Below are 24284 nucleotides of genomic sequence, written 5' to 3'. Positions count from 1 at the left end.
GTGTCAAGACCAATTCCGTGAATTTGAACCATTCTTGGTAAATTGTGAACTTGTGTATTGGGACAGTACTTGGGCCACAAAAGAGGATGTTTCACAAGGACACACGAACACAAGTACAGACAAGAACACAGACTGAAAAATAGGTGAAAAGCAGTTTACCTTTTTTCTCCTTGAACATGAGGGTCTCAAGGATAACGTGCAATGTAAAGCTATTTTTTTATTCTGTAAAGAACAGGAAACAGGAAACTTATTCATGGTCCTCGGACTCCACACTGTTGATCAGTAGTGAATAAGTCCGCAGGTGTCACCATTGGTTTTAATAATTGTTCTGGTAATGTGGTTACATACAGGGCAAACCCAAAAATCGCTTAAATTACATCATAACTGTTTTTCCTAAAGACTGAAGCTAACTTACATGTGTAGATGATGTGATGGAAGGACCAAGAGTAGTTGAATGAAACACATCCGCTGAGATACTTCTGTACGTGGAACATTGCAAAAACACCTAGCTAGTAGCAACTAAGCAATGTTGGCTAGCATTACAGCATTAACATGTTGGTGACATATATTGTGCGAGACGAGGGATGTAGTTCAGTATGCTGTTAGCACAAATCTAAATGTTACTGTTCTACAGCAAAGGCAACTTTCTTGACGGACAAAATTATCTTTTCAATTGACAAACAGCACATGTGTAAATCAGGGTACAATTCAAAGGAGATAAAAAAAAACAAAATTAGTCTCTCACCGTTGAATAACCATTATTTCTGAAATAAGTCCCATGGGGTGGAAGCAGAAGGGATGTTATGCTCTCTATGCAGCAACAGGTGCAAATGCCAAATCATTCCAGGTAAAACTCACTATACAATTTCTATAGTAGTAGTAGAAGATATTTTGATAGTATTTGAGTTTTGGTCTCAGTGCGTACCAAACCGAGGAAGTCACATACGAACCAAACGTTGTATATTAAAGGTTTCAAGACAAATAGACATACCGTTACACCCCTATTTATCGTTAATCCCTATTTTACACTGCTGTATGATTTACTGATTTGCTGCTGCAACAATTAGTTTTCCTACAGGTATTGTTACTGTAAGTTCATTTGAACTTTTAAATCACATTCTAATCCACTTGATATAGACAAATTAAATATGTGGTCTGTGAGCATATTTAATTTGGATCAGGAGACTTAATGCCTTCACTTTGTCTCCTCAGGTCTCCATTGAACCCATCTGGAGCAGTCAGAGTCCAGTCTTGTCAAGGAGACATCTCGGAGGCCCGCAGCTGCTCCAGCCCCTGCCTCCCTGGTATGCTAACCCACACAAGGCACACAACAGTAACACTAATGCAGTGGCACTGGATGGTTTTACCTTTGTTTTTCCAAGACAAGTCTAACTGAGATCAGCGATTTCATTTCACACATAACTTTATCACGGCAAGTTTCAACAAATGGCCTACATATAGGAATGAAATCTAGCACTAAAATGAATGTATTTAACATTTAAAAACCCACATGTCCTTAATTTTTTAATATCAGGTGGGCTTCTTCGCATTTACCAAAGATAATATATTGTTGTCGGCGTAACATTATACAAAAGGCCAGTTTTGGGAAAGTGTTAAGAACAATTTCATGAGCAACAATTATAGTAAAGTCTTTCTTCAATTTAATTAATGCTCAGTCTCATGTCACTATCCTAGTTTTATAAATCACTTGCATACTCATTACCTAAAGATGATATGATGACCTTGTCCTCCTCTATTGCAGTCCTACCAGATGGAGTCTGGAGTAAATGGACCAGCTGGTCAGAGTGCAGTAAGACATGTTTCAACCATGTAGATGATGTTGGAATCAGACGACGATTCCGCAGCTGCAACCCCACACTCACACCCTTGAACTACACACACATGAACTCTGCCTGCGATGGAGACAGCGAGGAAAAGGAGCCTTGTAACGCTTTACATTGTCCAGGTATTACAGATTCACACAGAGAAACCACATGTTAATGATTTCTCTGTTTCCTCCAGTCTCCACTAATGATGTGTTAGGGTAAAGAAGTAGACTAAATATGCATACTGTATACTTCCAGTGAATGGTGGCTGGTCAGTATGGTCAGAGTGGTCTCAGTGTTCATCAGAGTGTGACTCTGGTGTCCAAACAAGAGAGCGATTCTGCAGTTCACCCTCACCACAGCATGGGGGCAGCAGCTGTCCCGGGCCACATGTACAGACGAGAGACTGCAACTCCCACCCCTGCTCAGGTATCATGTTTTTTTTTATTACTCAAGCAATGAAGGGCCGTGGAATAATATGAGTAAATATATAATAATAATTTGTGGTGTTTTTGTATTGGATTGCATTAGATTTTCAGTTCCTGTTATTTTATCCACCTCATTTAATAAAGGTCTGTGTGTGCTTGTGTAATCAGTCCTTATTTTCCCTCGTCTACTCTCAGGTGTGTGTCCAGAGGGCATGGTGCACATGACAGTTGCAGAGTGTGAGGCTCAGGGTGGCGCATGTCCGCGGATGTGTTTGGACATGACGTCCACAGAGGTGCAATGTGCCACTGGCTGTTATGATGGCTGCTACTGCGCCCTGGGCTTCTACCTGCTCAATGGCAGCTGTGTACCTCTGGCACAGTGCCCGTGTTACCACCAGGGGGAACTGTACCCACCCGGTGCCGCCCTGTCTGTTGAACCCTGCACTAACTGGTACCGTTGGGCTGTGTCCAATTTTTTTAAGTAGACAAAATTAGTCTTGCAATGTACTGCCATTTTATAATCGTCCCTTGCTCTTGTATTGTGTGTCTCAAACAGTACCTGCACTAATGGAGAAATGAAGTGCGAAACAGCTCCCTGCCCTGGTGAGTGGCTTTACTATTAAACCCAGTTTTGAATGTGCACATACTTGTCTCCCAACCTGTTTCTTGCTGTCCTTAAGTCTTTCCTTCTCTTCTCATTAGTCTCTTTCTATCATTCTCTTTTCCCGTCTTTCATTCTGTGTGTTTTTCTCAGTGGACTGTGGCTGGAGCAGATGGACCCAGTGGAGCTCTTGCAGTCGAACATGCGATGTTGGTGTGAGAAGGCGGTATCGTTCAGGAACGAGTCCTCCTCCAGCTTTCGGGGGTCGTCCCTGCCAAGGAGACAGAGTTGGGATCGATACCTGCAGCATTGAACCCTGCTTTGGTGAGAAGTACTTGGTTGCTAATGTTATAATGTACAGAATCCATGTTTTGCAATACCACACATTAAAATATATAGGAATTAATCTAGTTGTGATGTGTCCACAAGGTGTAAAGGAACCATGGAGTGCGTGGTCACAGTGCTCAGTGACGTGTGGAGGAGGTTACAGGACCCGAACCCGCGGGCCCATCCAAATACATGGCACCGCTCAGCAGTTCAGTGCCTGTAACCTGCAGCCCTGTGGTACAGCAAGACCTACACTACTATCTAAGAATATTGTCATGTTTAATATCATAACTGTAAATGGGTACTTTTCAAGAAGACAGCAGAACGTGTTTTACAACTTCTGTCACACATGTTCATTTCTGTAGTCAGTGACCTTGATCAAGGCACTGAAATCCTACTTTGTGAAGCATTTGAAAAATGATATAAAGGAAGTAAGAAAAACTGAGCGTGTGAGAGTGTACAGAGCATTAATGCATAGATTTATCAACATTAGTATTTAAAGATAGATTTCATTGCCAGATTAATGGATGATACTGAACATTTTTCAGTGTATCAAGAAGCTTTTGTCTGTCAGTATTGGACAAAATTGGATGTCCAATTTAAAAAACAAACAGATTTGTCCAGTTTGCTGAAAGATTTTTGCTGACAGTGAGAGGGTTTTCATTGGTCTCTGCTTGGTTTCTGTGGCAGGAGATGGCAGGATGTGTCCTCCAGGCCAGGAGTGGAAGCAGTGTGTGATGGGAGCAGTGTCATGTACAGATCTCACAATGGACGTTAGCAGGAACTGCACACCAGGCTGTCAGTGTCCACGTGGGACCGTCCAACAAGTGGGTGGGGTGGCTGAGCACAAACAAACCTACACACACACACACACACATAATACAGTAATCACAGCCATATTATTGATGGTTCTTCATATTTCCAGGATGGTGTGTGTGTGCGGGAGTCTGACTGTCGCTGTGATGTGGATGGAGAGCAGTACAAACCAGGAGACACTGTGCCAACAGACTGTAACAACTGGTAAGTAAAACTGACTTTATTCTTTAATTTCTGTATAAGCCATAATGAATTTCACTCCACCCGCATGTGATTAGATACAATCATGATTTAACTCATTTACTTTTCAGTACATGTAACGCAGGGAGGCTGGTTAACTGCTCTCAAGTCAGCTGCAATGGTAGGCAAAATATAATTGAATTATATTTATTTAGTCACAGCCAATGTAAATTACCCTTATCTGTGAGAATGCAGGTGTAGTAAAACTTAAAATGTAATATGAGGACACTTCTTCCTACTGTCCTTGTTCACCTCATTGTTCCACACGTCTTCATGTTCTGTTCCTCCACACACACACACACACACACACACACACTCTCTGTCCAGTTGATGGCCAGTGGTCAGTGTGGACTCCCTGGGGTCAGTGTTCAGTGTCGTGTGGAGCAGGTCTCCAGTCTCGGTACCGGTTCTGTTCCAGTCCTCAGCGCTCTGGCAGTGGCCTGCCATGTCTGGGCCATCACAGAGACGACCAAGTATGCTTCACCACTCCATGTGACCGTGAGTTTGTTTTGTGTATATTTTGTTTGACTGACACTGTATTGATATTTTCATTCATCATTTTCCACCCCCTAAACATTTTGGCTAAATTGCAACCAGAAGACTTACACTTTTAGTGCAGTCAAACCAGAAGATCTTGATTACTAAGTCATTAAATTAGGACAACACAGGATGACTGCACACCTGTCAACCCTTGCTGTTTTTCCCAGGATTGCCCCTCTTTCTAAAAAAAAAAAACTTAAAAAAAAAAAAAGATGTTTGCTACATTCCCCTCCGGTAAAGCAGGTGGCAGTATGTAGAACATTAGTTTAACAGTGACGGCAAGTCAACGGCACCCACCATTAAAACAAGATGAAAAATAAGAAGCAGAACAGCAGCGCAAGGAATCCAGGATGTATGGTGCAGTGCTCTACAGAGTATTTCACTCACATATGCTGCTAAAAATAGATACTTGTGAACCGGAAAAATTATTTAAAAGCACAGCGTGCAACTACAACCTACAGAAATTTTTCTGCATGAATGGTTATGATTATTGACAAGGGGCTTGAACATTTCCCTAATTTTGAAATCCCCATGACAGGTATGGATGACTGACACAAAGTAACACAGTAAAGAGAAAATAGTCACATTGTTTGTATAGTTTATTCAAACAAATTATAGTCCATGTGATCTAAAGGAGTTCTCAAGATGACGTTTCCAGATTGTCCTACATTAAAGTACTTAAACTTCACAAAGATAAGTTCCTCACTGTTATTCCATAAAAATGTGTTAAGTTAAGTACAAAAGATCCAAGAAAAAACACAGTAGCAGGGGTTAGATTTCACCCAGAAGATTTATTGAACAATAACAAGAACATGCAATGTTGAAATCCTATAGGACAGTGGCAGAGAGAGGGCAGGCAGGGGGGTAAGTTCCAAAAAACCCCAAACAGGCAGGCAGACTGAACTTCCACATGCTGAGACTGAGGGAATAAACAAGACAAGGGGAAAACACACTAGACTGGATTAGACGCAGAGTTGTCCGTAGTCACCACGATCTGGCGAATTCAGTGGTGAAGAGCTCGGGTTTAAGTCTGCAGAGGTTGATTGTGGAAAAGACTTGTTTTTTCACATTGCCAGATAATCTCCAGCCTGTCTTTTCTCATGTATGTTAGACAATCTGTCTATCACAGTACACATATGTGACTAATCCTACCAAGGCAAATGATTGAGATCATACATGTAATTGACTAATTTTTAATTTGCTGTGAATTTGTAGTTTTATTTATTTATCTTTTTTACTTTTTCATAATGACGTGTTGGATCTTTTTAGGTGACGGTGGCTGGGGTCAGTGGAGTAACTGGACGGAGTGTACCAAGTCGTGTGGTGGGGGAGTTCGAAGCCGGAGGAGAGAGTGTGACAGTCCCAGTCCAGAGGGGGAGGGGAGCTACTGTGAGGGGCTGGGAACTGAGGCCATAGCCTGTAACACTAACCACTGTCCAGGTACGTTTACAAAGTATGGAGAATGTAGGTGAGGTTGTGAGTATGCGTGGTCGACATGTGCATATTGAGTTTTGTTCCCCGTACAGTCAATTCTCTTGTTTTGACATCATTATCTCATCATTATGTTTTAGTGGCGCCATGCTCTCAGGTCCCAGGCACAGTGTTCAGTAGCTGTGGTCCCTCCTGCCCTCGCTCCTGTGAGGACCTGGCTGTGAGTATCACACTGAACATTCTGTTTGTAACCATTACATTTATATTTACATTTACGCATTTGGCAGACGATTTTATCCAAAGCGACTTACATTTGAGGAACAACATACAAGCATCAACAACAGATCTACAACTGACAATACATACTAGTAAGAGCAGCAATAAATACTAGTAAGAGCTCACAGTACATATCACATCAATGGGGTAGATACCTAGGGAAGTAAGTAAGAGTTAACAAAAAGTGCAATCAAAACAAAAAGTGAAATCAATACAAGATCATTGTAGGGGATAGAAGAAGAAGAGCACAGGAAGTGTATGTTAGAGGTTAGGAGTTAGAGGTGTTATAAGAGGAAGTGTTCTCCTAAGAGGTGAGTTTTCAAGAGCTTCTTGAAGTTAGAGAGGGACACCGCTGCTCTGATGGCGTGTGGTAGCTCGTTCCACCATCGTGGTGTCACAGATGAGAATAGCCGGGATTGCTTTGTGTGAAGGGATGGCAGAGCCAGGCAGCATTCATTGGAGGAGCGTAGTGGCCGAGAAGGAACGTAAGTTTGTATTATGGAGTTTAGGTAGATGGGTGCAGACCCAGTAGTCACTCTGTATGAAAGCATTAGTGACTTGAATTTGATTCTGGAGGCCACGGGGAGCCAGTGGAGGTCACTGAGTAATGGAGTGACATGAATCCTTTTGGGTTGATCAAAAACCAGACGCGCTGCTGCGTTCTGAACCATTTGTAAGGGTTTCACCGCACAAGCTGGAAGACCTGCTAGGAGGGCATTGCAATAGTCGATGCGAGAGATAACCATGGTCTGTACCAGAAGCTGGGTGGCGTACTGGGTGAGGTAGGGCCTGATTTCCCTTATGTTGTATAGAACAAAGCGGCATGACCGAGAGACGGCAGCAACATGGTCTGACACCCAAGTTTCTCACCACCTTGGTTGGAGTGATGGTTGCGGAGTCAGTTTGTAGTTTGATGTTATGGTGGATAGATTGCTTAGCTGGAATGACCAAGAGTCTTAGAGAAGTTTAGTTGAAGGTGGCAAGCCTTCATTCATGCAGATATGTCCGATAGACAGTCCGTGATCCGCGCCGAGACGGTGGGATCCCCTGGTGGGAAGGATAGGTAGAGTTGCTTGTCGTCTGCGTAGAAGTGGTAAGAGAAGCCGTGCGAGCGAATGATCAGTGAGGTGCTGTAAATTGAGAAGAGAAGGGGCCCAAGCACTGAGCCTTGGGGCACCCCTGTGCAGTGGGAGGAGGATAATTGTCCTTACCACAAAACATTGTAGGAACGCCCCAAGAGGTAGGATTCGAACCACAGGAGTGCTTTACTGGAGATGCCCATTGCTGAGAGAGCGGATAGCAGGATCCTGTGGTTGACTGTGTCAAAGGCAGCTGATAGGTCAAGCAGGATAAGAACCGAGGATTGGGCTGCAGCTTTAGCTGACCTTAGGGCTTCTGTTACAGACAGAAGAGCCGTTTCAGTAGAGTGAGCACTTTTAAAACCAGACTGATATGGATCTAGGAGGTCATTCTGTGAGAGGAATTCTGAGATCCTGTTTGAATACTGCCCGTTCAATAGTTTTGGATAAAAATGGTAGAAGAGACACTGGTCGATAGTTCTCAACTTGAGTTGGGTCAAGTGAGGGCTTTTTGAGCAAGGGTGTAACCCGAGCCCTTTTGAAAGTGGTCGGGAAGGTTCCTGAAGCCAGAGAAGTATTTATCACATGAGGGACTGTCGGGACCACAGTAGGAGATATGGCTTGGAGGAGATTCGTAGGAATCGGGTCCAGTGGGCATGTAGTTGGAAGTTACTACTGTTTTAACATTATGTCATACTTTGAGAACTTTGGTGAATTTGATTCTTGTCCCCTCAGCACTGCAAGTGGCAATGTGAGCCGGGGTGCTACTGTACAGAGGGAAAGGTCCTGTCCGCTAACGGGACAGTATGTGTGGACAGAGAAGACTGTCCCTGCCTAGATCTTAGCACTGGACGCAGGCTGGAACCAGGGGAGACCACTGAAGCCCCTGATAGATGTAACACCTGGTCAGAATAATACACACACAAGGAGCATATACTGTTGCAAGTATGCACACCACATTTATATTTAACAGACAAAACATCCAGGAAAATAATTATGTTGGTATTTCACATTTGTTTTAGTACATGTGAGGGTGGGAGGCTGAACTGCACCGGAATGCCATGTCCTGGTGAGTAAGACCAGCTGTAGGTATCTGTATGTGGAAAAAAGTGGAAGTTATGAATGTTCAATAAACAACATCGAAAACTTGACTTTTGATATTTTTTTTACTGGCTTGTGTGCACTCTTTCTTTTTTTGACAAACTCACCCATGCAAAAACAACAAAAGAAGAAAATTAAGGTCTAGGGAGGGCCATAAATTGAAAAAATTATTTTACATCCTTCTGTGTGTTTCCAGTGTCAGGTGGCTGGTGTGAGTGGTCAGAGTGGACTCCGTGCTCCAGAACCTGTGGGGCAGAGTCTGTGTCCCGCTACAGGAGCTGTGGCTGTCCTGAGCCCAAGGCTGGAGGAGAGGCCTGCTCTGGAGAACAGGAATTCCACAATGGGGTCGGAGTTCAAATCCAGAGACAGCCCTGCACTGTCATCACCTTCTGTCCAGGTAAGATGCTGCTACTCTTCCCCACTATCATTGGTTCCTAATGACTGAACCTCTGCTAAGCTAACCAACCAAATTTAAGAAGTTTTTTGCAAAACTATTTAGCCCCAAGAAACACATTTTTTATGTGACTGGTGAATGAAAACTCCTTTATATATAAGGCAATGTTGCCTTGACAAAGGCAAAATTTCATTCCTGTCTTAATTTATTCTTCATATTATATATTATCCTATTATGCTTGTAGTCTTTGTATCTACATGTATCTGTCTTTTTATTGCCGTTTGATGTCCTGTTGTATAGATAGATAAGGTACAGGTAAAAATATTAGATATAAAATATTACATCTCTTTGTTATCCCTATCTTTACTCTAATCACACAAAATTTGTTTGTCTATCTTTCTTCCTTGCTCTCTTTGTTTCCTCACTCTCCCTCTAGTCCATGGTTTGTGGAGTCCGTGGTCTGCTTGGTCACAGTGTGATGGGTGTGCTGGGTCGTCTACCCGCAGCAGGGAGTGTAATAGTCCTCCAACCAAGTTTGGTGGCCTGCCCTGTCTTGGAGAGGGCAGGCAAAGGCGTGGTTGCCATGACAACATCACCGTCTGCTCAGGTCAATATAATGAAGGATTGTATATTAATGGTGGCTTTGAATCTGTCCCTGGTGAAAAAGCCTGGGAGAGAAAAGAGGCTTCAGAAAGCCGGTCAAAATGAAATGGCTGCCTGAAAGAGAATATTAATGAACTCTTTTCTTTGGTTGAACTTTCCCTGCCCGTCCATGTTCCTGTGCGTGTCCAACTCCCAGAGAATGGTAACGGGTGACTGATAAACAGCAAGGTAGCAGGCTCCTGCACTGCTGTGATGGACAACAGCGAATGCAACCAAACACTGTTTAACAGTCATCCAGTTCAGGAATGCATTTCATTTATTAACACACAATCAAGACCCTTTTTGGTTTTTCATTCCTGCTTTCATAGCTTCTAGTTTCCACTGGCCACTCGTTTCACCGAACCAGTTCTCAACCACTGTCCTTGGAAGACTCCATTTTCCTACATGTCTAGTCGGGCTATTTTCAAGTTTGCTTTGAAATGATCTTAAACTCTATCAAAGCATACTAGACCATAAAACCCATTACTCCACTGTATGTGTTATGATTTCTCCTGCTAACTGCAGACTGTGGTGGAGGCCAGGAAGAATGGCCTTGTGGGAAGCCCTGTCCTCGTTCATGTTCGGATCTCCATGGTGACACAGAGTGCATGGACTTTGCTGGGTGCAGACAGACCTGCGGATGTCCGGGAGACATGGTTCTGCAAGATGGAGTGTGTGTGGCCAGGGAGGAGTGTCGCTGCAAATACCACAACAGCTCTGCTACTGGTTATATCAACAATCTATTTATGTGAACATTGCCAATGGAAGTGATTAAGTTGTATAAAATAATGGTGTTGGACTAAGAGAGATTAGTCTAAACAATACATTTTTGTCCCTGATATAGAAATGACATTCAGCAGACCAGATTCCAGTAATGCATCATGGTCATGGGTTGGTGGATCTGATTGGCAGATGGCAAATCCAGGAGACACCATCATCAGTGACTGCAAAAACTGGTACAGCACAATGAATAGCTCTACAACATTTTAAATATATATGTGTGTGTGTGTGTATGTATGTATGTATATGTATATATATGTGTGTGTGTGTGTGTGTATGTATATATATATATATATATATATATATATATATATATATATATATATATATATATATATATATATATATATATATATATATATATATATATATATATATATATATATATATATGTGTGTACACACACACACAGGTGAAACTCAAAAAGTTCATATATTTCAGTAATTCAACTTAAAATGTGAAACTAATATATTATATAGACTCATTACATGCAAAGAGAGATATTTCAAGCCTTTATTTGATATTATTTTGATGATTATTGCGTACAGCTTATGAAAACCCCAAATTCAAAATCTCAGAAAATTAGAATATTGTGAAAAGGTTCAGTATTGTAGGCTCAAAGTGTTACACTCTAATCAGCTAATTAATCCACAACACCTGCAAAGGGTTCCTGAACTGGTCTGTTTCTCAGTGGTCCGAAATCCTCTTTTCTGATGAGAGCAAATTTAGCATTTTGCAAGGTCCCAGAGTCTGGAGGAAGAATGGAGAGGCACACAATCCAAGATGCTTGAGAAGTCCAGTGTGAAGTTTCCAGTCTGTGTTGGTTTGGGAAGCCATGTCATCTGCTGGTGTTGGTCCACTGTGCTTTATTAAGTCCAGAGTCAGCACAGCCGTCTACCAGGATGTTTTAGAGCACTTTATGCTTCCTTCAGCAGACGAGCTTTATGGAGATGCTGACTTCATTTTCCAGCAGGACTTGGCACCTGCCCACACTGCCAAAAGTAACAAAACCTGGTTCAATGACCATGGGATTACTGTGCTTGACTGGCCAGCAAACTCGCCTGACCTGAACCCCATACAGAATCTATGGGGCATTGCCAAGAGAAAGTTGAAAGACATGAGACAGAACAATGCAGAAGAGCTGAAGGCCGCTATTGAAGCATTCTGGTCTTCCATAAGACCTCAGCAGTGCCGCAGGCTGAAGGCATCCGTGCCACGCCGCATTGAGGCAGTAATTCATGCAAAAGGGGCCCAAACCAAGTACTGAGTACATATGCATGATTATACCTTTTGTTTTTGTTTTTTTTGTTTATTGATTTCATGTAATATTCTAATTTTCTGAGATTTTGAATTTGGGGTTTTCATAAGCTGTACGCAATAATCATCGAAATTATATCAAATAAAGGCTTGAAATATCTCACTTTGTATGTAATGAGTCTATATATTAGTTTCACCTTTTAAGTTGAATTACTGAAATAAATGAACTTTTGCATGATATGCTAATTTTTCTCGTGTGTGTGTGTGTGTGTGCGTATACACACATTCACTTGAATTTTCATTCATTGAATAATGAATTCTAAAGTAGTGTATTATTTAATTTAAATGTACTGCTATATACACAAGTATAATAACATGGTTTCCAAACACTTTAAACAAATAAGGTGCTTTTTACGAGCAGTATTCCCTTTACACAGTAGCAATAAAATATTTCTTGTAAATCTCAACTTAACATTAATGTAATCAAATCAAATATAAAACCAAAGCTATTTGCCAGTGTCAGGGCGTTACCTTTTTTAGCTTGTTAAAACAAGTCAGATTCCAGTTTTCTAGGAACACCCACAAGCTGCAGTTTTAGAAATGCTCTGATCCAGTAGTCTAGCCATCACAATTTTACCCTTGTCAAAGTCGCTGAAATCCTTAACGTTTGCCCATTTTACCTGCTTCTAACACATCTGCTTTGAAGATAGAATTATCAGTGTATATGCATAATATAATTCAATTTCATGTACAAAAACAATTTCATGTACAAAAACCCAAAGATTCAAAGTCTGTATTTTCCTTTTTATTTTTGTTTTTGATTTGTTGTCTTTCTCACTGTGTCTTAGTTCATGCGAGGCTGGGGTTCTGCAGTGTCAATCAGTCCCAGGTTGTCATGTTGACGGTGGCTGGAGCCAATGGGGGGCCTGGACTGAGTGCTCCTTTTCTTGTGGAGGAGGAGTCAAGTTCAGGAGACGCCAGTGTGATAACCCGTCCCCTCAGAGTGGTGGGAGAGGCTGCCTGGGAGTCGCTGAACAGCAGAAAGACTGCAACGTACACCCGTGTACAGGTATTCCTGTCAGGTCACTCCAACTTAGAATTTGAGTTTTTGGACTGAAACACAACATGGAAAATAATATTATCTCAGCTTTACTAATATGTAAAAGAGGAGTTGATTTCTTGCATTACCCTTTGAAAAGAAAAGATGATTTTAATTTGAAAAAAAGTTCTTGCCTACTATGCAGTTTTGTATTTACATTTCAGTGTGTTTTTGCTTCCAGACTCTTTGGGCCCGTGGTTACCCTGGACTCAGTGGTCTATGTGTTCGGTCAGCTGTGGTGGAGGACAGCAGTCCCGCTCTCGTCTCTGCAGTTCTTCATCCTGCAGTGGCCTCAGCCGCCAGAGCAAGACCTGCAACACCCAGGTCTGCCTTGGTGAGTCCTCCTGTCCTGTAGAATACCTGTAGCTATAGCATAAAATGTATTTTAATTGTAAGCTGTAGAAAAGTTCTCATTTACAGATTTGTGTTTGTTTTTGAGCATATTAAGTCCATGTGTCTAAACTGACATCATGTTGCGCAGAGGTGGGCTGCCCTCCTGGTAGGTTGTACAGGGAGTGTGAACGAGGTGACGGCTGTCCGTTTAGCTGCACTCAGGTCAGTGGCAGGGAGGGCTGCTACTCTGATGGCTGTGAGGAAGGCTGCCACTGCCCCCCACACACCTACCAACACCACGGAGTCTGTCTGCAGGTGGGTCATCTGGATAACATTAAGGCTTGCGAACACAAAAAGACAAAAAGTTGCATAGTTAACACATTTTCAAAAATGCAAAATGAGCTAAAATGCTTTAGTGAATTTAATAGTGTGAAGGTACTCACTGCAAGTTTCCAACAGTGTTACAGTGAATATACCGTTGAAATTGTTATCTCAAAACTGTTCTTTATCCAATGTGAGTTTTATGTGTGTGTTTCAGGAGTGTCCGTGTCTGGTGGACAAAGAGTTTCTGGCCTCTCTGCAGAGTGTTTCTGTCACACTGCTCTCATCTCTGCTCCGCCATAACATTTCTGAGGGAGAGGAAGTACAATCTGGAGACAGACTGGTCCATGACTGCAGCACCTGGTGAGCAGAAAATGTTTTGTATATTAATAATTGTAAAATATTACAAATACAGTACACACAATGTCTTCTATTACAGGGTATCTGTAGGTTCCTACAGTATCTAAAAATATTTTACATAAGGTATCCCAATCTTTTTAAAATCTTAAAAAGTATCAAAATGAATCACCCCAGTTCTCATCTTATCATCATCATCATCATTGTTTTCATTGTCAAACTCTTCAGACCACTAGCACCATACCTCACTCTTCTTTTTCCTCTTTTGTCTGTAGTGGCTGTGAACATGGCAGGTGGAACTGTTCCTTGCAGCATTGCCCAGTCGATGGAGGTCTGTCGCCCTGGGGCTCCTGGAGCCCCTGCTCACTGTCCTGTGGAGGTCTGGGACTGAAGACTCGCACCAGGAGCTGCACACAGCCTGCCCGGAGCCACGGAGGGAGAGATTGCCAGGGGCCACGCCAGGAAACTACGTACTGCCAGGCCCCTGAATGCCAAGGTACAGGGGCTAGTTTAGGTAGTGTAGGTATGGTATGTAATGGTGTGTTTAGGGATGGAGCAAACAAATGACACTTTGTTACCAGTCGCAGTGAGGGAGGATTGGTTTGGTACTGTGAGAGTGAGTGTGTATACACTGAATTTAATCATAAATGTTATTGAGTTATAATGGTCTATTCTGTATCCTTCATTTTCAGCCTTTCTAAATAGTCAAAACACAGACAGTATATTCTGCCAAGTGCTTCTTTGTGCACAATACTAAATGGTGGAGTTTGTACTGATTATTGAACTTTTGCTTGTTGTTGGCAGTTATTGTTGGTGCTACCGAAGAACCAGTTTTATCAGGTAAAATATCCTTTTATTAAAAGTTTAATACCAGCTAGAATCTTCTCCTTTGTTCATTTACAGTATTGAGTACTCAATTACTTTTTACTTTTTTTCTTTTACTAATTTTTAGGGCTGTCCCCGACTAAGTATTTACATAGTCGAATCAGAATTGTCAAGTCCTGCCTATAGCCGACTGGTAGTTGAATCATATGGGTTTCTGTGAGTGACGATTGCGAGGGGGGTTACACACGGTAGCTCCACTTTTAATCTTGAGAAGCTGCAGAGCTGCAGTCTCTATTCATTCAACTTACGCTGTAAATTTCCAGCTAAACTGAGGCTTTTTGAAGACCCTTTTCTCCATCTCTCTCTCTTGCTTGTCATTCACCGTTTTGCGTTCATTCCGTGCTGCCAACAACTCTTTTTGTTTTCTTTTTTTTTCTTCATGTCTTTTTTGCATCCTTCTCCCCCTACTGGTCTTCACACTTTATTTGTCTGTATGGTACATGGTATTTTGATTTGTTACATTAATTTTAAACCATGTCTGCTACCATCTTTTCTCTCACGAGACAAAACAAAATCACTTGAAAGACTTCTGCCTATTTGAATTGTTTTTCCTTCTCCATCTTGTTTAGATGAGGATGTTGGCTTCTCTCAGTGGTCATTATGGAGTCCCTGCACTAAGACCTGCACTGATGCTCGCAGCCCAGCCAGGAAATTTCGTCATCGACAGTGTATCAAACCTCCCTGCTCTGGAAGCTCTCGCCAAGAGAAGGCATGTAATCTACCCCAGTGTCCAGGTATGACCACAGTTTGAACTGTATTTGTACCAGTTAAACATGAATACAACACGTACTTTTCTGTCCTTCTTACAACCCCTTGTGGAAGTCTACAGGTTCTTTAACTCCTCCTCTTATCACCACGCTGGATGAAGGTCAATTGTTCACTTCTTTAATGAATACCAGAGGGCAAAACTGAAAAAGAGACATGAATAAATGGCTGCAATAAGTCTATTCACATTGTTCAAATATTACATGTATAAATGAAACCCTTTTAGTTCAACACAATGAAGAGGTTCTTTAAAGGTATTTAGCCATGAGGTTAGTCCAGTACTATCCAGCTTCTACAGCAACCAGCATAGGCTAAATTGTTGATATATAAATGCTCATTCTAATAAATCCAAGATCAGCTTATATAGACATATCCCTCTGTAATAATAGGTGATATTTTTAGGAACATTTACATACCGACGATGCTCGTTTATGGATTAAACTTATGGGGAGACAAAACATAGCAAAACATACTCGGCTGACAATACAGAACAAAACACTACTAATAGCTAAAAGTCAGTAGAAATCTTCTGAGAGTCTATGGGAGCCTGGAGGTTACTGACTCTAAGCAGGACAAGCATATCCAGCTGCAGCTCGCAGACCTGACGGAAGTTGAACTTCCAAATATGGTTTGTCCCAGAAGCCACCTCGCAAAAAACGTGATAACGTTAATCTCGGCTGACGTACAGTATAGATCCTAATGAAAACCGTTTTATTCTTAAGAGGCCAACAGAACTTTAAATACACTTCTGAGAAGTTTTTTGGCGAGAAATCAACTGTGTAGATTTCAAATATCGGCAGTTTTCCGAAAATTGACAGCGAATCCAAAATGTGTTCAAACGTTTTCGGAATTGAGAAGCTCCACAAGTGCCGACCAACGTTACCGGACGCTGCACAGCAACACAATGGAAGTTAACTCTATCTGCTTACAGCCGACCTGCACCGCTGTAGAGTTAACCAGTCGACATGCATACAATCAGTAACTTTAGGCACACACCGTGTGATGGTTAGTGTAAGAGTAATATACTTCAGGGGGCTGTCAGGAATAGTTAGCTAGTTAGCTCCGGTTAGCTCCACGTTTGTCTGCAGGCTGCATCTGGACCCTTCTCAAGCAGGAAGCCACAGGCAACATTCCAAGACCAGCTTGGAGTTGGAAAATGCACTGTTGTCAGTCTGTAAAATAACTACTTTTCACTTTTGAGGAAGGAACACAATTTCCAATAATTGCTAATTATAAAGTATCCAGTTGAGAATGAAAAGTTCGGATTGGTGGTCACACCTACTCCACTGTAGTGCTTCACACTGGAGTCCCCCAGGGCTGTATGCTCAGCCCCCTCCTGTTTATGCTTTTCACCCATGACTACAACCCTTGACATGTTTACAATAGAAAGAATCTTTACTGTAAACATTAACACATTTGCATGGCCTAGGGCCGGAGGGCTCTGCAGCATGATTATAACCACCCAGAACATCATTGGTGTCCATGTACCGACTATTACTGATATCGATGAGATGAGGTGTCTGTGCAGAGCCCAAAGTATACTAAAGACAGTACGCATTACAGCCAAAGCATGTTCTGGCAAGAGACACAAAAGCTTTAACTTTTTCAGCAACTTGACCTACAGTAGCTTCTCTGTTGGATCAGACCACATAAGCCCATGACCCTGTCGCCGATTTCTTCCCTGGACCACTTTTGATAGGTACTGACCAATGCAGACCGGGAACACCCCACAAGAGCTGCAATTTTGGAGATGCACTGACCCAGTTGTCTAGCCATTACAATTTGGCGCTATAAAAGTTGCTGAAATCCCTACGCAACGGTTCGACACAAGCAATGGACCAATGACCCGTCGTCAGTAAAAATGTATGTCGGGCAAGGTGATTGGCCAGTCACCGTTTCGTTTAGGCCAGTGACAGTTGCTCTGTCTGCATCGGAAGTCAGCTGCCTATGTCCAGGGCTGCCAACTATTTAATTTAGTTTGGAGTGGGATTCCGTATTGGAGGTCTGTTCATTTTAGGCCTTCTGTATCATAGCAAATTTTTAGCATTAAACACTTAATTTCCTGCATTCTGATGAAAATTCTGCACGACGTCCTGCCTTTTCTGCATCAATTTATGGTGGAAACTCACAAAACTCAGGCAGCAGGTGTCTATATAAAATATAAAATATATCAGAATATAATTCAGTAGGTGTATAGCTTTCAAGCATTCTGTATTTCTTTTTCTTTCGTGTTTTAGTCTTCCCTCCTCTTTGTGTCTTTGTTTGGGGAAGTTAAATGTGGCACCTTTTCACCTCAAGGATAAATTAATTAATTTTAATTCAGTTAGAAACTCCTGGACTGAATGTTCAGAACATTTTGCATCTATCCTATCCTATATAGTATATATCTCCCTGCCCTATACTCTGCTGTTCATTACTTGCTCTGCTGACATGATAGAATGCCAGACAGACAGACACAGAACGCATTTGGGACTGTATAGATGAGACCTGTGCAAAACGAAACTAACTGAAAATACTTCACCACAAATCCTCACATGGTAACTTCAGCAGCTCTGTTCAGCTCACATTCCCAACAGAGAACGCTTCAGATTATACATTTTTATATTGCAAAACTTTACCAGCTATTTTACTTTTACTTAAGTAAAGGATCTAAATACTTCCTCCACCACTGGATAGATGTAATCCACTCCCAATACAAAGTCATATAGCAGCTATCTATAGATAGGGGCATGAAGAAACAGTCACACGCACTGCCCGATCACAAACTGTCTGCCACTCACTGCGCGAGAGCGGTTTCGCTTGATTCCAGCTGGGTGTAGTGTAATCGCACGGAGCCGACGCTATCAGTTATAGGATATAGCCTATTCGTTTTGTCCAATGCTTGAGAAAATTGATGAATGGCGTGTGAAAAGTGTCAACTGCGTGAGTCTCATGCTCAATGCGTGAGAGTTGGCAGCTCTGCTATGTCCTATGCTGTCTCCAAAGGCAACAGTCCCCTGGCTGCTCTGCCTCAACTCTCTGTAATTTATGTAGTTTGCTGATGAACAGATAATGGTACTTGCTGCTGAAGTAACTGATAACGTTTGCTAACTAGCTGTCGTTATCTAATTAGCTCAGTTAGGTGTGCAACTAGTGATCATAGCTGACTCTTCCCGGACTGAGAGCTTGGAGCACCTGGGGAGTGTTAAGTGTTTAACAAGCACTGGAGGGCAGTGCACTGGGCGGGGGGGACCCAGCAGGAAATGATGGCGGGGAGATTGCTTTACTTTTTGCTAAACCGCTAACTGCTGCTATGAGTATGTGTCTGTATCTGCAGTTAGTTAGCTCCGTTAGCCGTGCAGCTAGCAGTCCTATTGCCAAGAGCCAAACCCTTCAATAAAACACCTCAGCCCTGTGTTCCCTGTCTCTGTCGCTCCAAGGATGTAACGCATCAACTTTGAGGACAAAATGTTCATTGGCTGCCTGACATATCCCACCCACTGACCACTAATTAGCAACTTTGTTTAAGAATATGGTTTTATTTGTACATAACATCTGATTTATTTTAATCTAAGCAGGAGTTAGGCAGCTGAACTGTTTTTATCTAAATTTTTAATTCCAACAAAGTGTGTAAACACTAGTATGCACAAATTGTGATACCATCCAGAAAAGATTATACCCTGTTTGTTTGTTGTGTGTTTCTGTGAATTGTGTGCCTCATACAAGAGTAGTGAGGAAAGATAACTAAATATGTCTCTCATGCACATGTATCTGCCCTTATTCTTCAAATAAACTGCTCATTTGATCTTACTTTGTTGAGTTTTCACTTTAATGAATAAATATTTAAACATTACTATGAATACCCTAAACAAGTAGTTTACTAGGTGTAAGAATAGGTGAGATAGAAAAGGAGATGAGATACCAGCAATTAGACCAAAGCATCACAATTATTTGGGCTAAGTAATACAGTATCAAGCAGTGTTTTGGTATATGTTCCCAGACGGAGGCAAGGTATGTGTAGGGGACGACTGTGCATGGAGGAACTGTTCGTGGACAGAGTGGGGAGATTGGAGCTCCTGTTCACGTTCATGCGGAGTGGGTCAGCAGGAGAGGATCCGAACCTTCCTCAGCCCTGGGACCAACGGTTCGTGGTGTGAAGACATTTTGGGGGGAAATCTGGAGCATCGCTTCTGCAACATCAGGCCCTGCAGAGGTCAGTCAACTGTTCAACATGTAGACTCAGAATGAAATTTTTTATTCAAGTTACTCAAACATTTTGTTTTATGCCTGTCTTGAGCATAAATAGTCACTGGAGGGATTATCTAGCTTCAGTTTTGCATATGTTTTACCCATACTTTCCAGACATGAATTAATTTCCATTTATTTAAATAGGATATAAAATTTGAGATTTTACAGTGAACCACATCTGTGATCATTATCAGATTTACATTATTGTTATAAAGTAATGTTGTACAGACTTTTCAAATCCTTCTGAAACTACAACTGCATTGCCACTGCTTTGGCTCACAGAGTTTGTGGCAAAATCTGATTTGCTTTTTCTGAGAGTGAGCACCCTGAGTCAGTGGAATGAGTTGGAAGTTGGAATAGGCAGAGAGAGAGAAAATTATAAATAGATAAGCATGAGGATAGTCAGTCATCCAGACTGAAATTATGCTGAGCATAATTTTATATTGTGCTTAAGTGGACTAATCATCAATTTATGAAATGTCCACAAAGAAATTGCCACATGGTGAACCTGGACTGGAACCTAAACTTGAAAATGAAAATGTAATTCTAACATATTATAATTTTCCACATAGTTATGTGTTATCTGAGTGAAAATGAAAAGTCCAATTTGCATTTTTATTTTCACATACTTGTGTGAAAATGAAAATAGCATTTGACATTGCATTTAAATGTACATGTCAACATGCACTGTGTGGGTCAACATGAAAATGAAAATCTAATCTGTCAGTCATCTCATCAAGGCTGGTCTTTCGTCACTTTCTCTTCTTATCATCTTGTCTAGTTACAATGTTATACATTCTCAAGGTTTAAGTTAGTTTTTTTATCATTATACAACACAAGGCTGTACAACAAAACGAAACCTACCTACTGAACTGCTCAAGGATGGATTGGTATCGACTTCAAACTTGGAACCTGTACATTTTGCCATTGTTTGTACCTTTACTCTTCATTTTGCATGTTAGCGTGTTGATCTTGGCGTTAGCATGTTTTGCGGATAACATGGTTGGCTAGCATGTATTGTAGGCCCACAAGCTGTCAGAGTATTGCAGAGTATTTTTATAATATTTTTTATATATTTTAAAGGATCTAAATAGGCCTATGTTACTTTGTTCACCACTGGCTTAAAAATCCAAAGCTTCTGGTTGCATAGAGGTTGGAGAGTTTTTGACTGCATCATTAATAATTTAGCACGCATTTGGCTACACTTCCCAACATCAGCTACTCTCACTATCTTTGATTACAGGCAAATGATTTTGTCCAGGAATCGTAAAATCAAAATGCTAAAAAAACCTACAGTTACCACATTCATCGGGTCCTGTGCTTCCAACTTCCACTCTGTGTGTGCACGCGCATCCATGTTGTTGCTTGGTAGCGAACGTGCTTCCAGCGTGATCACGGAATTCACCCGGAAACAACACATGATCAGCTTAACGGCTCTGGCATTTAGTAGGCTACAGAGAAAGCTATGAACTTGGCACAAAAATGATCGGCCATTAATTCAATATAGCCAATATAAGACAACTTCGGGGATGTTATCTATTAACCGCTCAGAGTGAGAAATACAAGGTGTGACGTGTGAACATGTGAACTGGCTGAAATGCGCCCATGTGTCTCACAGAGAATGCTTGCGACTTGAGAGCCCTGTCACATAATGATGCTGATTTGTTTAATAAATTAATTCAATCTTTGTCAGGTCTGCAAACAACTATTAATGGAATTCTGATCAATCAGGGCTATGCTGTGCTAACTTGTTTCAAAGCAAAGTACAACAATAACAAATAAACCTGTTAGCTCTCTGCAGCAGACAGGTTGAGAAGCGCAAAGGAAGATAAATCCCAAAAATATAAATTTAAAAAGTTAATTTATTAAAAGCCATCAAATATGAGCTCCTCCCGCCGGTAAACGGCTGCGGGAATTTATTTCCACACAATACACTGAAGATCTCCATGATACATGCAAAAACGGCATTTTCCAATTTAAAATATTTTCACATTGCAGATATTTTAGCCGCATCCTGCCACAAACTGCTCTCTATTTACAACTCTTGTGTGACAACTAAAGCAAAGCAAAACAAAGTATCGGGCTTAGATTTATGCTCAATAAAGCCAATCCGGAAGTATTTGGTAAAAAGAGATAGGGAGGCAACGTATTAGCATGCAATGTTACGTGTAGCACAGTAACTTATGTAAACACTGAGGTCAAAAGTTATGTCAGGGTGGGCTGTAAATTAATATATGAAATTAAAGCTTCAAGCAGCATTGGACGGACTTTCGCACCATGACGGAGGGTGCCGTGGCTGCGGCATAGAGACACGGCTCTGTATTGTCACGTGTTTCGGACACCTCACAACGAACTTAAACTTCACTTCCTGTGTCCTCTATGTGGCGCTAGAAAACACTAATTATACCTTATTTTCCAGTCAGCCAAGTGTGGAACACACCGTAAAAACTTCATGTAAATCGCATGATAATTGTCACACAGAGCTTACTCCCTGTTGCCAGTAGGTGGCACTATGACTATGACTGAATTTTGGCATGTAGATGTCTTAAGGGTGGGACTCTTATCAAACATATACAGTTTGGTACAGATTTGTGCATGTACAAAGCATGGGTCTTTTCCACCACAAAGAAAAAGTTACAAGCTTCACATCATAGCATCATCAATGTTTTACGGCTTTTCTGAGACTGTTTTGAAGTGATGTGGCCAACCTGCAAGAAGTAGTAGATCACAGCATAAAACTTGTCATTTCCTTTTGCCAATAGGTATGACTAGGTATGGCTCTATGACTTTCAGTGAATAATAGGTGCGTTTGACTTCATGCTGCGCTGCGCAGCCATAGACAGTATATTACTGGACAAAGCCACCCCACTGATTTGAATGGAGAGCATTGAAGCCAGTTTTGGACCAATAAAAGGGTCCACTGTGTCAAAGGCAGCAGTCAGATCAAGAAGCACAAGAATAACACAATCCCCGGAGTCAGTAGCTAAAAGGATATTATTAAAAACTTTTAGAAGAGCTGATTCTGTGCTATATAGGGTTTTTAAACCATATTGGAAGACTTCAAGAATATTGTGCTCATCCAAGAAGGCCATTAATTGACTGCAAACTATCTTTTCAATGATTTTTGACAGAAAGGATACTTTGGAGATTAAATTTGCGAGATTTGCAGGATCCAGACCAGGTTTTGTTATTTAAAGGTTGCACTACTGCATGTTTAAAATGTTCAGGGACCACCCCAGAGGAAAGGCTACTATTTAAAACTGCAAGAATAGATGGCCCTATAGGAGGGAAAACCTCCTTAAAAAGTCGAGGAGGGATGGTATCATTTGGAGAACCTGAAGGCTTCAAATGCCCAACAATCTTCTGTAAAACAGACAAAGTCACAGGTTCAAACTTGTCAAAGACAGCAGAACAGAGGACAGGGACTGGCAAGTGTAATGAAACCATGAGCTAAGCTCCTTTGAATCATTACAAATAGACTCCGGTATGTCACAGTGCTGACTGAAAGTGGAGGAGAACTGAACAGCAGTGGAAGGGTTAATAATACAGCATAGCGCGAGGTTTAACTGTATTAGAGGCAAGAACAATCTCAAATAATACAGTCTTGTGGTCAGAAAACACAGGGTCACAGGTCTCAAATTTAAGAATAGGCAACACATTGGATAGGATTATATCAAGTGTGTGTCCGCGTTCGTGTGTGGGTCTGGACACAGACTGCACAAGATTATAAGAGCCAGTGACGTGTAAAAACTTCTTTTGCCTGTGCGTTTTCAGGACAACACACATGGACATTAAAATCTCCAACAATAAGGACACAATCATATTTAGGCATAATTTCAGCCAGAAAAACCATTTACAAAGTCCTTTTTTTATTGTATTTGGGAAGCCTGTGGACCACTGCACACAACACTGTGTGAGAGCGACCCAGCTCAAATAAGCTCAGCTCAAAGCTGGTGAACAAGAATTATAGCGACAATTGCTTACATTTATAGACATTCTTATAAACAATTGCTATTCCTCCTCCTCTACCCAACATCCCCGGGGAGTTCAAACTGCAACAGTCATGGTGTAAGAGTTCAGAAAAGGCTCTGGACTCACCAGCACTCAGCCATGTCTCAGTCATACAGAGAAAGTCCAATACCCGGGATGTGAGGAAATAAGGATAAAAGTTTTGTTTGCTAGTGATCTAGCATTTACCAGGCCAATCCTGACAGGAACCGGCGGCTCTGCAGCACTGATTGTCCGAGGAACCCGACACAGAGGCCGCAGGTACTGCAGATTAACCCCGGGGGCAAGGAGAGCAGGGGCCGCATGGCCTGAACACCTCATCCTTTCAACATTGCCAAGCAATTGGCCATAGGTAGGTTTTGTACATGTGCCAACCATCTATCAGGTAGATTTACATAGCCACGTTAGCCTCAGAATGTGCTAACGCCATGTTCAACAGGCAAACATGCAAAATAAACAATAAAGCAACCAAAACAAATGCAGCGTTTACAGGTTCCAAGTTTGAAGTTGGCATCAATCCATCCTTGAGCAGTTTGGTATGTAGGTTTCAT

The 24284-nt window shown here is 41.6% G+C and overlaps 1 protein-coding gene across 1 annotated transcript in view; it reads left to right on the top strand.

Annotated features, from left to right (window-relative positions):
• Positions 1-24284, top strand: part of scospondin (subcommissural organ spondin) — a 133396-nt gene that overhangs the window by 54520 nt on the left and 54592 nt on the right. The window contains exons 56-82 of the mRNA XM_038692256.1: positions 1213-1304; positions 1763-1966; positions 2085-2255; positions 2450-2705; positions 2811-2857; positions 3009-3179; positions 3285-3419; positions 3873-4009; positions 4108-4202; positions 4310-4359; positions 4566-4736; positions 6048-6218; positions 6350-6429; positions 8300-8469; positions 8587-8633; positions 8862-9062; positions 9496-9666; positions 10227-10427; positions 10546-10657; positions 12587-12807; positions 13019-13171; positions 13319-13485; positions 13709-13854; positions 14124-14344; positions 14653-14688; positions 15303-15467; positions 19478-19690. Of these exons, the coding sequence (XP_038548184.1) occupies positions 1213-1304; positions 1763-1966; positions 2085-2255; positions 2450-2705; positions 2811-2857; positions 3009-3179; positions 3285-3419; positions 3873-4009; positions 4108-4202; positions 4310-4359; positions 4566-4736; positions 6048-6218; positions 6350-6429; positions 8300-8469; positions 8587-8633; positions 8862-9062; positions 9496-9666; positions 10227-10427; positions 10546-10657; positions 12587-12807; positions 13019-13171; positions 13319-13485; positions 13709-13854; positions 14124-14344; positions 14653-14688; positions 15303-15467; positions 19478-19690 (4004 nt within the window). The remainder of the gene's footprint in view (positions 1-1212; positions 1305-1762; positions 1967-2084; positions 2256-2449; positions 2706-2810; positions 2858-3008; positions 3180-3284; positions 3420-3872; positions 4010-4107; positions 4203-4309; positions 4360-4565; positions 4737-6047; positions 6219-6349; positions 6430-8299; positions 8470-8586; positions 8634-8861; positions 9063-9495; positions 9667-10226; positions 10428-10545; positions 10658-12586; positions 12808-13018; positions 13172-13318; positions 13486-13708; positions 13855-14123; positions 14345-14652; positions 14689-15302; positions 15468-19477; positions 19691-24284) is intronic.

Source organism: Micropterus salmoides, unplaced genomic scaffold (genome assembly GCF_014851395.1).
Source record: "Micropterus salmoides isolate LMB-PRFRI ecotype aquatic unplaced genomic scaffold, ASM1485139v1 Ms_hic_scaffold_1, whole genome shotgun sequence".
Classification (NCBI taxonomy): domain Eukaryota; kingdom Metazoa; phylum Chordata; class Actinopteri; order Centrarchiformes; family Centrarchidae; genus Micropterus; species Micropterus salmoides.
The sequence above is the reverse complement of the archived record's forward strand: the minus strand, read 5'-3'. Positions and strand labels throughout refer to the sequence as shown.